Consider the following 15043-nt stretch of genomic DNA (forward strand, 5'->3'; position numbering starts at 1 on the left):
CAAGACACCGGTAGCTTGCATAGCTGTGAACGGTGAGAGAATGAAAGGGGGCTTAGAAGGGGGGCTCAAACGCGCCACCAGAAAGAACAAAGAAATCTTGCAAACACGCAATGGGGTCAGGGGCTTCTGGTCCCAACAGGCACCAAGGCGACAAGCTGGGTGCTCATGGTGGTCTTTTAAAAGTTAAATGTCCTGCCACCATTACCTTTTTCGTCAAACTTGTTTGTTCCAGCACTCTCATGGGAGACACCACCCTTCGCAATGCCTCCCGGCCAACCCCCCCATCCCCAAGCTTTGTTTTCGCTCGTGCCCTTGAATGCCAGGGCCATAGGCATTCTCACTTACCGGGACAATGACCGTTTTGTCTCGTCTTTCCCTCTTCACAGCGACAACCCGACTGTCAAGGTTCAGGGGCTAGATATCGGGCCCCAGATCGCATCAGGCTCAAACGACACTCTTGCCATTCTCGGTCGTGTAGGTAACATCAAATTCGACGATCTTGAAATCTCGCCTTACCATTGCTCTTTCGAGCTTGACGAACACAACAGGGAGGAGGTAATCCTCCAAGACCGATCACTGGACAACTCGACTCAGCCTTACGGGCGGACAGCGAAGCCCTTCAAGGAGGGACACCTTGACCGCAGAGTCCTTGTCGACCGGGAAATTAATCTGCAGTTTAGTATGGGTGGTCCGAACCACGATCTGTATCAGCTCCAAATTTTTTGGCATGACCAGCGTGACGACAACAGAGTAGGCAATCCCCACCATGCTCGCACCATCGCAGACGAGCCACCGACAAGCGGGCCATCCCCCCTATATACCGGAATTCATGCTGCTGGCATTTGGGGGATGATCAGATACTCGAAACGAAAGAAGCTCGGAAAGGGAGCATTTGGTGAGGTTTGGAAGGTCGCCGATGTCGATACTGGCAAGCATCTGGCTGTCAAACGGCTGAAGATGTCTCATAACCATTTCGACGAATACTCCTCACTGGAGCAAGAGGCCCACATGCTGTCTAGTGTTTCCCATGTAAGAACCCCAAGCGAGTTCAGTCCTGTGAAGCGTCAGCTAACAGCACCAGGCGAACATCATAACATACATAACGTCCCAATTCGCAGACGACGGGTATTTCGATATTTTCATGGAACTCAAACCCGGAAGCGTCCAAGACTTGATAAAGGGAAATCACCTCTTTGAAAGAAATACAAATGCCGCCTTTTCACTCGCCTTCCAGATGCTACAGGCCCTTGACTACCTTGCCAAAAAAGGCATGATTCACCGGGATGTCAAACCCCTCAACATTCTCTTTACACCGTTATCGGATGGGAAATATCTATACCAGCTTGCAGATTTTGGCCTTGCCAACACGGTGGTCAACGCCCAGACGTATGCTGGTACCAAAATGTACATGGCGCCCGAACTATATCAGGACTCGAAGTGGCCCCAGACGGTCAAGATGGACATCTGGTCTCTCTTTGTTACCCTAGCGTATGCCATGAATGCGTCCGGCTTTCAGCGGAAGCCAATGCATCCTCGTGAGCAAGTATTCAAGGCAGTCAGGGAGGCGGCCAACGGGGCGGAGCTTGGACGGTTCCGAGAGATGGCAATTATGAACCCCTACTATCGAGCGACAGCAGAAGACATGCTGGACACGGCCAGAAGACTTTCTGAAATCACGTTCACTGGGTTTGCCCAAGGTCGGAACAGGATGTAGCTGTCTCGGACGGGGAACAATTGAGAGAGGCTAGGCAGAGCTTGCTTCTCAACGGGCGTACAGGCGCAGCCGCCTTCTCCTACCATGGATCAGCGTCGCTGTTTACTTGGGGACCGTGCTTGACTGGGATTTTCTTGATAGAGTTGCTTCTTAGGAGGAGATGATGGACAGATTGTACATAGCGCGGCGTTCTAGAAGAGAAAACTAAGATTGATGGCTTGACAAACTGTCCTTGGTGATGCTTGTTAACGTGTTGGCGAATGTTGCTAAATAGCATTTCAACATGGCAAAGGATAGCACGACACAAAATGAAAACAGGAATAAATGAACAAGAGCTAAGAAAACTTGGTGGGTATAAATAGTCCGCGTCTTCCCCTTTTCCAGTTCGCCTTCTCTCCCTAATACGATCACCATAATTTGCAAAAAGTGCAATACATTATATTATAGCCCCCTTCTCAGCCCACTCATATAGCACTCCATTAGAACTCTCTAAGCCAGGCTCCCTTTACTCTCTAGCTCGCAGGATATCTCGCGTAAGCCCATAAAAGAAAATCTCGGGCGTCCACTCACCCGAGGGGACCCGGGAACCACCACAGTCACCGAACAGCGAAAAGGGACATTCCCGTATGAGACATAATGGAAGCTAAGAGGGCAGGAATTCCTGCGTCAATGCAATGAGAGACCCCAGACCCTTGCAACAGGTCTCAACTCTGTCATCCTCCGGGCCCCTTTGATGCGATCATCACCCTTGAATCTATACTTGCACGCAACCTCCCTTTTGAATACACACGAGCAATCAGATCTATTATTACTAGTGGGGTTCGAGAACCCATCATAAAGTACACGACGCGTGCGGCTTTCGATCACGGGAGCCTAAGCTCATACTTCCCTCCTGCGCTTCATACAAAAATAACTCTGATGGCAGACACTCTTGTACGAAGCCCAAGCGGTATAACTCGACATGTTGTTGGCTACCTGCCTGGGACGGACCTCAATTTGACTTGGCTCGGTTGCCGAAAGCTCTGTATAAACTCATTGCCCTATATATATTTTCAACTTTTACCTATCATGTCACAACATCGACCTTGCTGTTTTTCACACAGTCGGTCGCAGGGAACTTCATCCTTCCAACGACCAAGCCACGAGCCTGAGCCGGCCCGCTTCACGCAACCGCGGACACGTTGCGGCTCGCCTCAGAATGAGCGACAGCTCAAGTCACCGCTGTCTCTTTGGCCTTGTGGAAACTGATGAAATTGGGTTTGCCGGGCCGTGGAATGCAATTCTTCGCTATCTTCGTATATACTTCACCCACTCCAGACACGGGCTTTCTTCTCCTACTGCGCCTATTAGAGGGGCTCTTTATTGGCCAAGGATATCCCCTGGCCTGCTCTTTGCAACAGATGTATTTATCCTGACATATCCCTGGCAGCTTATGTCCTTGATTGCGCAATCTGCCACGAGGACACGAGCCCATCTTCACCACCAGCAGACCATGACAAGCTTTGGTGTCTTCTGTGCAGCCTCAAGAACATTTATATACCATCTCCCATTTCCAATCGAATGGCGAAAAGGGGTCGCAGTTGCCAGAGAGTCATTGATTTTCATCAATGGATATAGATACACCAATAGCCCAGGCTGAGGAAGCCTCCCGGTATTTCGGTCTGGCTTTCGTGGCAGGACCGTTTTCGGAACCGCCTTGCCAACCCTGTGGTACTATAAGAATTGCAGGCTCTCTACGGCGTGCGTCAAGCCAGTCGAATCTCCCAACTTATATACACCTACCGTCAAGACTGAATCGGACGCTCCAAAAGAACGAGCCAAATTGTCGCATTCTACTCGATGTCGATGTCGATGCTCATCGTCATCCAGACAGCGCCAGGGGTTTCCCCCCAGGGTCTCGCACACTCGACACCAGGCAGTAATCAAAGTAGCGAGCGAAAAAAAGACATTTCCTCGGTTCCGTGATGCATCTAGTAGTTTGCTATATGCACCAAGTGATAAGGTCTCATCATTACCTGAGTGTGAGGCGATCATAAAGACTTTACTTCAGTATCCCAGACTTCGCACACACTTGATGCGCTACCTCTAGATATATCTAACACGCAAATAAGCACTCTGCTATGATCTCTAGGAAATTCGGCCGTTCCTAAGTTATCTCTTTCAGAAGGGTAGCACGGTGGGAGAAGAAGTTCCATGATGACTACTCCTCTGAACAAATATTTGAACCTATATTATCATCGACAGAGTCTGTTATGACAACTCTGAGCATTAAAAATAAAGGAGAAGTGCACCACTCCGGCCTATGAGTCTTGTGGCTCCTGTAGTGGTGGTACATCGCCGATGCGTACTTCTTCACGTACGATCCTTTTTGCCTCGGCTCTACTCTGTCACTTACCTATCATTATATATAGTGCTCGAGATAGCGTGTCTCAAGCTGGAAAATTTAGCCCTAGAGCTGATTGATTTTCTTGTCAAGAACGCAGTCGAAGCCATCAAAGAGCAAACGGAAAGAGGCTAGGTATGATCTCGGAAACGGGGATCATAGTTCCTCTCGGCGGCTTGCTGCCCTTTCGGGAAAGGGAGACAGGACAGTTTCTTTGTCATCACATCCCAGTTAACAGCCCATTTGGTGCAAACATGGAGATACATACTCGGAACTGGCGTGCGTGGAGCGTGTTGCTGGTCAAAAAGAGCAGCAGAAAAGGGGTTGAGAGGGTCATCTATGATCCCCAACCTGAAGTTGGCAACACCGCACGTGCAAGAAAACTAACCAGAAATCAGCAACGATGGACACCAGAGCACCTGAGCCGGTCGCTGAAGTGAAGCAGGCTTATGTATAGTAGGTCCTAGGCCGGTTCCCCGACATCGATTGGAGATTTCTTGCTTCGATCGTTGGCCCGATGGGTTATGAGATCTAAAGGGAATATAAAACGTCCTCGTCCAAGATTTGATGAGCTCTGCGAGTTAGGATTGGGGTCAGTGGTACTCGTTGCCTGCGAATCGACTCCCACTACGATGGATGTGAGCAGCATGGCTCTTCCATTGTTGTTATTCTATGGCAGAGATTGCTTGACGAGTCGGCAGGCGCAGAGCTTGGATACATAACTTTGTATCGTACTTGTATCCGCAAATTGGCAAAATCAGTTAGTGGTCTATGGGCAGCGATGTTGGCCATAAAGACCAAGAAAACCCGGATGAGGACACCGGGATCAATGTTATGCTGAATCAGGCGCAGCTGTTGGCAAGGCATTGAAGGCTTCTTATTCTCCCCTACTGTCAATGTTGCTGGAATGCGTCGCCTGGGGAGCCGATCCCCGATCATATGCCCAATATATAAATCACTTCCGAGAAGGGACTTCAACTACTCCTGCAAATTGGTATCGTCGGCGGCAAGAAACATTGCGGTCAGCACGCCAAAGTCGGGAGCACGCAGCCTCAGAAGGGGGATCCGGGTTTCACCATCCGCATCGCACACAAAAAAAAAAAAAGAAACATACCCTTCTGGGTAGAATCGGAAGAAGGTAGATACAACGTGGAAAAAAACTCTCTATATATACCTCCCATCCCTTCGCATGCTTCAATCAAAGCTGTTGTGCCAGGACTAGTTACAGGGAGGTTTTTAACCACTTCCGACTGATTTTGGCTGGTGCTGGGTCTAATCTCAAGCAGAATCACCGAGTTTTGTCCCTGACAAGCGCTGGCAAGGCGGGAGGCATACTAACATCACGCTCGCTCTGTTTTGTCATTCGACTTCTCGTTCAAGTCGACGAAGAGCACCAAAATAATAAAGTGAGCAGTCATTACGGTCCTGGAAGTTCCCACCTAAGCCATCTGGGAAACTGTCAGGACCAAGCCAGTCTCTGTGACGCACTCACATACGGTGCGCAATAGACGGTAGCTGTTGGCCAGAGCAGAGAGATTCTCGGATTCAACGAAAACCAAGGAAGACTGAGTAATCTTAGTCACATTGGGTTAAGCTGGGAGTTTGGGGCGACAAGATCAATCCCAAAAAGAAATTTGTGGTCAGAAGACCCAGGAACAGCTGGTCTCTCGTTGATGGTCAATATTTCCCAAGGTCTTGAGGGTTGAGTACATCGCCGAACACAACGATGTTATTATCACGGAAACAGGGATCATTGATCACTTGACCCTCGCCAGATAACCATTTACATCTACGATGGAAGTCATGGATATAAAAAGGGTATCAATGTCAAGGGTGTGAGAGGTGCAAATCAAAAGAAGCGACGCAAGTACAATACATGGATAAAAGGTCAAAAAGAAGTAATTTGACCTATGATAGTACACGTTAGCAATAAAACCAGACCCTCTCCATTAAATCTAAGACAAGTACATATTCATTTGTTTATCTGTTTATCTGTTTATCTACGCTCCGCTACTTCCGATGTCAAGGAGCACACCCCGCAGTCCCAACGTCATCCCGCACCAACCTTAAGCCAGATAAGGTCGCACGTGCCGAGCCGTTCCAATGCAACACACAAAAAGGGTAATCAAACCTCAACACCACCACAAAGCATCACCCACCAACTTTTGATACGGAAGCGCAAAAAGAGCGCGATCAGATGAATCTGATCGCTTGGTGATTGTGATGCCCCGTACTGGAATCGAACCAGTGATCTTATCATGTCGTTGAATTACTAGTGATACGCTTTACCACTGAGCCAACGGGGCTTGGAGACCAGTTGATGAAACAATGGTTATGAGGACGCGGTGTGCGCCATGGTGGATACTCGCTCTTAGACATGGCGCCACGTACTCTAGCGTGCTGTACCATCTTGAGCCATGAACGAACCATGAAGAGAAGTATGGCCTGGCTATTACTCTAGGGTAAGAATAAAAGAATCCCGAGAAGCCGATATATAGATGAGTTGATCTCTCAATTATAGCACAGGTTTTCATTATGACTACCTAACTAGATACTCTCAAGCATAAGATGCTTGCTCTTGATCTATGGCTTCTTGTGTAGGGACAAGCTCCGCAAGTAGAGGCCAGCTCTCTATGGATAGTTCTTACATATTTACCTAACCCATTTTCTGCATGGGATACCTGCATGTCTAACAAATCGATAGAGGCACAGCAAACAACGGTGCTCAGGATACACACCAAAGCAAAAACACGCCAAGTCATGGGTCAAATAAGGTTCAAGAAGGCTCTTTGCCAACAAAACGGGATATCCTTCAACTAAATCATTCTAACGATAGACATCGCTCACATAACCTCTTCTAATCATCACGCTTATGCACCATAACTCAGAAATGCTTCATATCATCAGCCACCTTGGGTGCTGGGCCCGTAACGTGCTCTTCGTCGTAATTCTGGCTTCCAGTGTCGTAGCCAACTCGCAGATCGTCAATCTCGTCGCCAACCTCCATCCAGCGGCTGCTCGTCGCGGGGATCGGGAAAATCTTGCACAAGCTCCAGTACACGCTGAGCGAGATCAGGAATCCGCAGAAGTAGTTGACGTTGTAGATATAGGTAGCTCCCTTGGGCACGGTCTGGCCGACGGCACCGGCGAAACCGACAACGTTGATCAGAATACCTGCAATGTAGGCGGCATATCCGCGCCAATGGATACCGAATGTGTAGTAGTAAGGTCCCTCCTTTCGACCATCGTAGAGTTCCTTGAGCTCGAGATATCCCTTTCGCACGAGATAGTAGTCGGATACCATGACTCCAGCGATGGAGCTAAGGAACACACTGTAAGCGGAAAGATAAGTGGTAAACTGGTTGCTGTCCTTGAGTAGTTGCCAAGGGCAGATGGCGAAACCAATGACTGCACAGATGTATCCTCCGCGGCGGATATCGATCCATCGAGGAAGCAGAGCCGTCATATCAGTACCGGCAGAGACGGAGTTGGCGGCGATGTTGGTACCAAGCTGTGCAAGTGTGAAGGCCATGGCGATGACAAAGACTCCAAAACGCTCAGCGGAGTTACCGTCGTCGATGTACTTGTCAAGCAAGTTAAGGGGATTCCAGATAGGGTCAGTGTACATGACGGAAGATGCCGATGAGACGATAATGCCGATGAAGGAGGTGAGGGCGAAGCCGATGGGGATGGTAATGAGCTGGGACCAGAGCGCATCGCTGGGCTTGCGGGCAAAACGAGAAAAGTCGCTACCGTTGACGATGAGGGTCGCAAAGTTGGCAATAGAGGACATGATGCCTTTGACAATCTCCCATGCCAAATCGCTGCCGTGGATCTTGTTGCCTGTCTTCACAATGGGTCCAATGCCGCCAGCCTTAGAAATGGTCCAGGCAAGGAAAGCAATTCCAGCAACAGGGACCACATATGCCTTGACGGTGAAAAGATGTCGGATCTTGTGGACGGGGAACCAGATTGCTGGAAGGGAGCCAACCCAGAAGAGGAAGAAGGCGACAAAATAGGGCGTGCTCGTTCCCGAGTCTTTGCTGAAGGTGTTGGGAATATCTGCATAGGACTTCCAGATGGAGCGGATCATGAGATAGACACATTGGCCTCCGATGTAACTTTGGACTCCGTACCAAACACAGGCTATCAGTGGTATTAGTGACGAGCGGCAAACAGGAACAAGATTGAGCATACCCATAGCGGCACGGTTCAGGACAGGCCACAAACTTCCCCAGATACCAAAGGCAGCTCTGTTGGCCACAGGGAAACCAATGTGGTACATGGCACCGACACGAGCATTCATGGCGACGAAAATACCAGTGATGCTATAGCCGATCCAGACACACAGCCATGCCTGCCACCACGAGAGGCCAGCAACAATCATGGACGAAGAGATCATCCAAGTGTTGATGTTGAAAGAATCGGCGATCCAGAAGCCGACAAAGTTCCAGGCGCCCCATTGACGGCGTTCCTTCTCGACCGGTTTCAGATCATGGTTGGTGAGCTGCATAAGGGTTCAGTACAGCTCGGTCTCGTCAATTGAACCTATTTACGCCCCATTTAGGAACGCAAAGGTTTGAAATGTCTTCATACCATAAGCTGGGTGCTCGTCAAGCCGGGTTCCGACTCGACGGCGAGCCTGTCAGCCCAGGACTTAGCTCGAGAGCCAGTCTCCATGACGACAAACCGTGTTGGGGTGATAAAACAGAATAGATAAGACGGGAAGCAATCTAGAATATGGTGCAGACGAAACTCCAGCGAAAGAGTTCTAGAAAAAGCTTAAACCACAAGAAGAAGGGTCTGGCTTGGAGGAGGGGTGATGACGTGCAGGTGACACGAGAGATGGGTAGATTGGGATGAGATCCAATGTCACCAAGAGAAGGGTGTAAGGGATTGCTTGTCAAAGAACAAGGGTGACCGGTTGGAGGTTCTCCACTGTCTCAGTGTCTGGGACGTCTGAATGTGGAGGGCGCTGGCCGGTATTTATGGCTTGATGGTTGAGTGCCGCGGAGCAAGGGGAGACAAGACGGGACCCCATCAGATGGAGAAGGTTATCAGCCGCCGCTATCAGTCTGGCCATCCATCCCCAGACCAGACCTGGCCGTTGCAGATAGCTACCCGATGAACCGCGCTGGGACCATCGCCGCCGGCCACTCGGTGTGGATTGTCGAACGAAGGATGGGCGATCCCTCCGCATGAGAGGTACACCACCTATAGCGTTTTGGGTAAGTGGTCGTCAGCTCTTAAAGAGCAATGTGGTTTTTGCGCCATGATGGACATGAAGAAGCAGACAAACACCCATTGAAGACTAAGCAGAGCAGTCAATGAACAGCAATCCGAACTCGAGCATATTGCCACCGACACTCCATGTCACTCCAAGAGACATGGTCCGGGACCGTGTAGTAGGTTGAGGAGATTGTAGCCACAACGCGATGTGACAGGGGTCCAAAGTGTCGGGGTGGAGGAACCCCCACCAGGACATGTCCAGTGAGAACAGAGAATCGTCATTGAGGCAAGGTTCAGCTCAGGTTGACAGTGTGATATCATGTCTCTCGATGTCTCCTCACAAACAGTAAAAGCGCCGAGAACGGGATGAAGTGCTGTAAACCAAGGGCTGATAAATTGGAACAAGCGTGGAAGCGGGTGTTTAGTGGCCGCCTGGATGACCTGCACATGCCCCAGGCCGCTATCAGAGCCGGACAGGCAAGAGCCATGCCGTGAGGGGCGGCTTCCCCGGTATGGCGTAAATGGTCGCTCCTCATTGGCCAGATTTGCTTCTTATCGGCGCAACGACACGGCTAAGATGCTGCAGCGTCGCACCTAAATAATCTTAGCCTCCCTGCGAAGAAAGGTATTACTCGATCTCATCGAGTCAACTCATCCATCTTATCCAAACTCTTAGAATTTGGCCATGATGCCAGCATTTATCTGCATATCTCTTGGAAGTCATGGTATCCCCTCGGATTTGTAAAATCTAGGCAATTTTACTCAAGATCTCATTCCGGTTTCTTTCCGAACATGGCCTCATATCATCCATCTCTCCGAGCCTGGACTTTGATAGCGTCTTGACATTTTCGCATTGGAACTTCTTGGTGACTTCTACATGGCTTGACCCTCCTCAACAAGCCTCCTTAGGCTAATCAAGCCTCCATCGGATACCGAGATCGTTTCGCCGCAGGGTAGTATACATTAAACATATTTTTCTAAACCGAACCACGTGCCATCTCGTGAAAGCAGAATTTTACTTCAAATTTTCAATGCGAGCCCCATCGATACGTTACTTATCGTACCAGGCAAAGCAAGCATGGCATCAGTGGTGCGTCTTGTCTTGCCGGCTTCCAGGCCACCTCGCTCAATTGGGGACCGTCGACCAACCTCATACGACATGGCGCCTTCGCAATTGGAAGACTGGCATCCCTGGCGGAGAGGAGAAGACCCTCGTAAAGATCTGAGGGGACCAGTCTCAAATCCTTGGAAGTGATGAATGAGGGGACTTGAGATGTAATGGCAGAATGAACCGACATCGCTCAGAGAAAAACATTTGATCCTTCATCCACAGACGGGTAGGTCATCCATGTCTTCAAGTGCTGCTATGCACACTCACTACTATGGAGCAGACTCTTCACTTGTTGATGCATGCCCCATCCTTGTCGACCCCAAATGGATGCGATGCGCGACCTTGCACCCTGAACCAACAGTGTGTCAGTCCCTGATCGTCGACCTTGAAGCGTTGTCTCTCGGACGGAAAAACCACACCCCGAAGCCAGCTCGGCAAGTCGGCCTTGACTTGGAATCTGGATGCGCTTCGGCTGCCAACTGCCGATGTGACGCTCCCGTTGGATGCCACTCACTGCTTGGATTGTCCAGAGTCCGGTGTCGCAAAGAGATGGTTGTAAATCACAGGTTTGTCGAGTTATTATGATGTGATTATTCAAATGATGCGTCCGAACTGCGCACCATCCAACGTCTTGCTCTTGTCGACGGCTCTGATTGAGTGCCAAGGTAGTGCGTGACACGGACTCACCTTACCCATGCCACCAAACGAAACCATTGCCATGGTTCAGTTAGAATGTGCTCTTCCAATCGACTAGTGTCGTCGTTTGAGGCCCGGCTAGTGAGAGGCCAAGGAGGTGGTTCACCATGGAAACAGAAAACGGCCCTGAAAAAAAGAAAAAAAAAACACGTGAAGGCGCAGCTGCCCCGCGATTCAAACGGAAGCAACTGCTGGGCAGCAACTGAGCAACCAAAGCGCGCCTGCCCATTCACAAAAAGCCCACTTTTTGTTTCTCCCCCCACCATCACCATCAATCTATCCCGCTTCTCTCCCCGCCTACCTTCAACCTCCTCCATACCCTCCATACCTTGTCTTCTTCTGTTGCCGCTGTGTTGAGCATCTGCCGCAATCATGGAGGACCAGCTGGTTCAGCTCCTTGCCAACACCCAGCTGTCTGAGCAGGGTCCCAGACAGCAGGCCGAGATCGAGCTCAAGCGCGCCCGCTCCAATCCCGCCTTTCCCCTGTCCCTCGCCAACATCGCCTCCCACACCTCGATCGATACAAGCATTCGCCAATCTGCCCTTAGTAATTTGCGGATTTTCATCGAGAAGAACTGGAGCGACGATGAGGCCGATGACGAGCCGGCACTCCCTATCGCTGATGACGTCCGGGTCCAGTTGAAGCAGGTCCTGCTCGACCTTTGCTTGAGTCCTGAGGGTGACCGCAAAGTTAAGCTCGCTGCGAGGTTTGTGCCTTTGCCTGGCTCTCTGTACACTCTCAGAGTACTGACTAGACTCTTGCAGTTACGCCGCAGGCAAGATTGCCGTGCACGACTTCCCCGAACAGTGGCCCAACCTCCTTCCCACTATCCTCGCTGTTATCCCCACGGGTACCGATGCCCAGCTCCACGGTGCATTGAGAGTCCTGAGTGACCTCATCGACGAGAGCCTCAGCGAAGACCAGTTTTTCTCAATGGCTCGTGACATCACCAAGGTCCTGACTCAGGTCGCTCTCGACGAAAACCGAAAGCCCATGCTTCGAGCCCTTGCTATTTCTACTTTCCGAGGATGCTTCGACCTTATGAACATGATCAAGGAGGACCACGCCAAGGAGGTCAAGGCATTCGCTGACGAGCTTCTGACCGAGTGGAACCCCTTTTTCATTACCGTTCTCGCCAGCCGCCTGCCCGAGGCCGACCTGACCCAGGGCTCTCAACCTGACAGCTGGAACAGCATCATTGCGCTCAAGCTTCAAGTTGTCAAGACCCTGCTGAGAATCCGGCGCGTTTTCCCCAACCTCCTTCTTCCCCAGTGCACCACCTTCTTCCGCGCTGTTTGGGAGGAGCTTACTCTGATGCAAGTACCCCACGAGCAGCTTTATATCAACCAGGATGCACAGGGACGACTGGAGGACTCGGATAGTCTCCCCTACACTCTGGACTTCCTCGTCCTGGAAGAGTTGGATTTCCTGAACCAGTGCTTCAGAGCTCCTCCCGTCCAGGCTGAGCTTGACGGCCAGCTCCAAGGCCACGCTTCGGCCCACGAGGTGCCTTGGATGATGGAGATTATGAAGATGCTCGTTGGTTACTCGCGTGTCACTCGGGAAGAGGAGGATCTATGGGATATTGACTGCTCCCTGTACCTTGCCGAGGAGACATCTGTCACTGCCAACTACACTGCACGAACTGCCGCTGGCGATCTCCTTATCAAGATGGGAGAGTGGTTTGACCAGAAGACGATTGATGGTCTCTTCGGCTACACCAAGACTCTGTTTACCGGCGAAGGCTCATGGCGCAGCCAGGAGGCGGCTCTCTATCTGTTTGTCATGTTGGCTAGCGACTTCCATGACATGCAGAAGCCTATTTCTAACCAGGTCGCTCATGCATACTTGGAGTTGGTAAACTATGCCATCAACAGACCCCAGGAACCTCTCCTCGGTGCTCGAGGATATTTGGTCGCTGGCGTCCTCTGCAAGTTTTTCGAGACCCCCGTGGAGCTCTTGGATCGCATCATCACTTGCATCACCCGCGAGGAGTCCGAGGTTGTTCAGGTCGCCTGTGTCAAGGCTGCTGAAGGCCTTACTAGAGCCGGACGCGTCACTCCCGACAGACAGATTCCTATCATCAACTCTATCCAGACCTACATGAACAACAAGGATCCTAGCGACATGGAGGATGCGGATGAGCTTTTGTACACACTCGCCGAGGCTCTTCGTGCCGCTATCAAGATTGACACGCGCATCGCCCTCTCTAACGATGTGCAGTCGGTCGACCTCCTTTTCAGACTCGCTCAGTTGGGAGCTAGCAACTTCCAGGTTACCATGATTGTCTCTGAGGCGTTTGAGGAGATTGTTAGCACTCTTTCCAACCCCGAGTCCTACGCAGCTCTGTGCAGCAAGATCCTGCCTACCCTTACCGGAGCCTTTGATGTTGCTAACCTTACTGAGGATAACCCTCTGGTTACGGTAAGATATTGCCCTCTTACCATGGCCCATCAAAACTAATTCCCCATAGGTCGCTGTCGAGTTGCTGGCTGTCTTGGCTGAGCATGGATCTGAGCCTCTCCCCCCTGGCTTCGTCGCTGCTACGTTCCCCAAGCTGAACCGCCTTCTGATGGAGTCCACGGAAGGCGAGGTTCTTCGACCTGGTTGTGAGACCGTCAAGTGGGCCCTGCAGCACGATCATCAGCAGGTTTTCAACTGGCAGGATGGTAATGGCCGTTCTGGCCTCGAAGTCTGCCTGCACATCATTGACCGACTTCTTGGTTCTTCGATTGAGGATAACTCTGCTTCTGAGGTTGGTGGCTTGGCTGCCGAGCTGGTCGAGAAGGCTGGTCAAGAGCGCCTTGGACCATTCCTCCCTCAGCTCCTCCAGGCTGTTGCCAACCGACTTGCTACGGCCGAAGCTGCAGCATTCATCCAGTCTCTTATCCTCGTCTTTGCCCGCCTGACCCTCTCCGGTGCCAGCGACGTTGTTGACTTCCTGAGCCAGATCCAGATTAATGGTGAAAGCGGTCTGCAGGTTGTCCTCGCCAAGTGGCTCGAGAACTCGGTCAACTTTGCTGGATACGACGAGATTCGACAAAAGTATGTTTTACTCGATCGAATCGCTGGCTTTTGCTGACAGCTTTAGTGTGATTGCCCTGTCAAAGCTCTACTCCCTGAACGATGCCCGTCTGGCGCAGACCAATGTCAAGGGCGACTTGATTGTCAATGCCAACGACGGTCTTATCAAGACGCGTTCGCGCGCTAAGCAGAGTATGTACTCATCGACTCGAGACTTTTCCACTGCCTCCATTCTAGATACTCTCTACCTCCAATACATGGAAGCTCAAGACGCTAATCAACCGCCACCGTCAGCAGACCCTGATCAGTACACGATTATTCCTGCTTCGCTCAAGATTATCAAGGTTCTCATTGAGGAGCTTATTTCTGCATCTGGCCAGCGGGCTGCGTCAAATGCGGCAGCGGCGGCTATGGCTGCTGCTAGATATGATGATGAGTTGAGCGATGACGAGGGCTGGGAGGATGATGATGGTACACTCGACCTGAGCCTCGGCACCACCAAGGCCGAACTCATGTCGTTCAGTGAGGTTGGCCAGCGACAGCGAGATGACGAGACCCAGGCTTACCTGGCCGAATTCTTCCTCCGCTGTGGCCGGGAGAACACTGCCAACTTCCAGGATTGGTACAACATGCTCTCGGAGGATGAGAAGACGAAGCTGAACGAGGTGGCGGCAGGGCATTAGGAGGTAACTGCCCATGAGGCGCCGAGAAAGCTGCCAAAGCCGGCCTGGAAGCCTCGGGACATCTCTCGAATGCGGGCGCTGCTGAAGAACCTGGATCCCTGAGGTGTCTGGCTGATAAGCAACCAAAATGGACATGAAAAGACTTATGGTATGAGAACAATACGCCATCTTCGTTACGACAACGAATAGTAGATAGATGCGT

General features: G+C 51.0%; 3 protein-coding genes across 3 annotated transcripts; 2 read left to right on the plus strand and 1 right to left on the minus strand.

The window, feature by feature from the left end:
- Positions 1-261: 261 nt before the first annotated feature.
- NECHADRAFT_76198 (uncharacterized protein) lies at positions 262-1714 on the plus strand (the record flags this gene model as incomplete). Its single annotated transcript, XM_003045847.1, has 2 exons — positions 262-1029; positions 1235-1714. The coding sequence occupies 2 exons, from the start codon at positions 262-264 to the stop codon at positions 1712-1714; spliced, it is 1248 nt and encodes a 415-aa protein (XP_003045893.1).
- A 5267-nt stretch (positions 1715-6981) lies between these two features.
- Positions 6982-8777, minus strand: NECHADRAFT_76199 (uncharacterized protein; the record flags this gene model as incomplete). Its single annotated transcript, XM_003046415.1, has 3 exons — positions 6982-8243; positions 8295-8604; positions 8694-8777. 3 exons carry the CDS (start codon positions 8775-8777, stop codon positions 6982-6984), a joined length of 1656 nt encoding a protein of 551 aa, XP_003046461.1.
- Positions 8778-11505: 2728 nt separating this feature from the next.
- NECHADRAFT_90822 (uncharacterized protein) lies at positions 11506-14841 on the plus strand (the record flags this gene model as incomplete). Its single annotated transcript, XM_003045848.1, has 4 exons — positions 11506-11840; positions 11899-13558; positions 13608-14179; positions 14220-14841. 4 exons carry the CDS (start codon positions 11506-11508, stop codon positions 14839-14841), a joined length of 3189 nt encoding a protein of 1062 aa, XP_003045894.1.
- Positions 14842-15043: the final 202 nt, after the last annotated feature.

The sequence above is a fragment of the Fusarium vanettenii genome (assembly GCF_000151355.1).
Source record: "Fusarium vanettenii 77-13-4 chromosome 2 genomic scaffold NECHAsca_18_chr2_1_0, whole genome shotgun sequence".
NCBI lineage: Eukaryota > Fungi > Ascomycota > Sordariomycetes > Hypocreales > Nectriaceae > Fusarium > Fusarium vanettenii.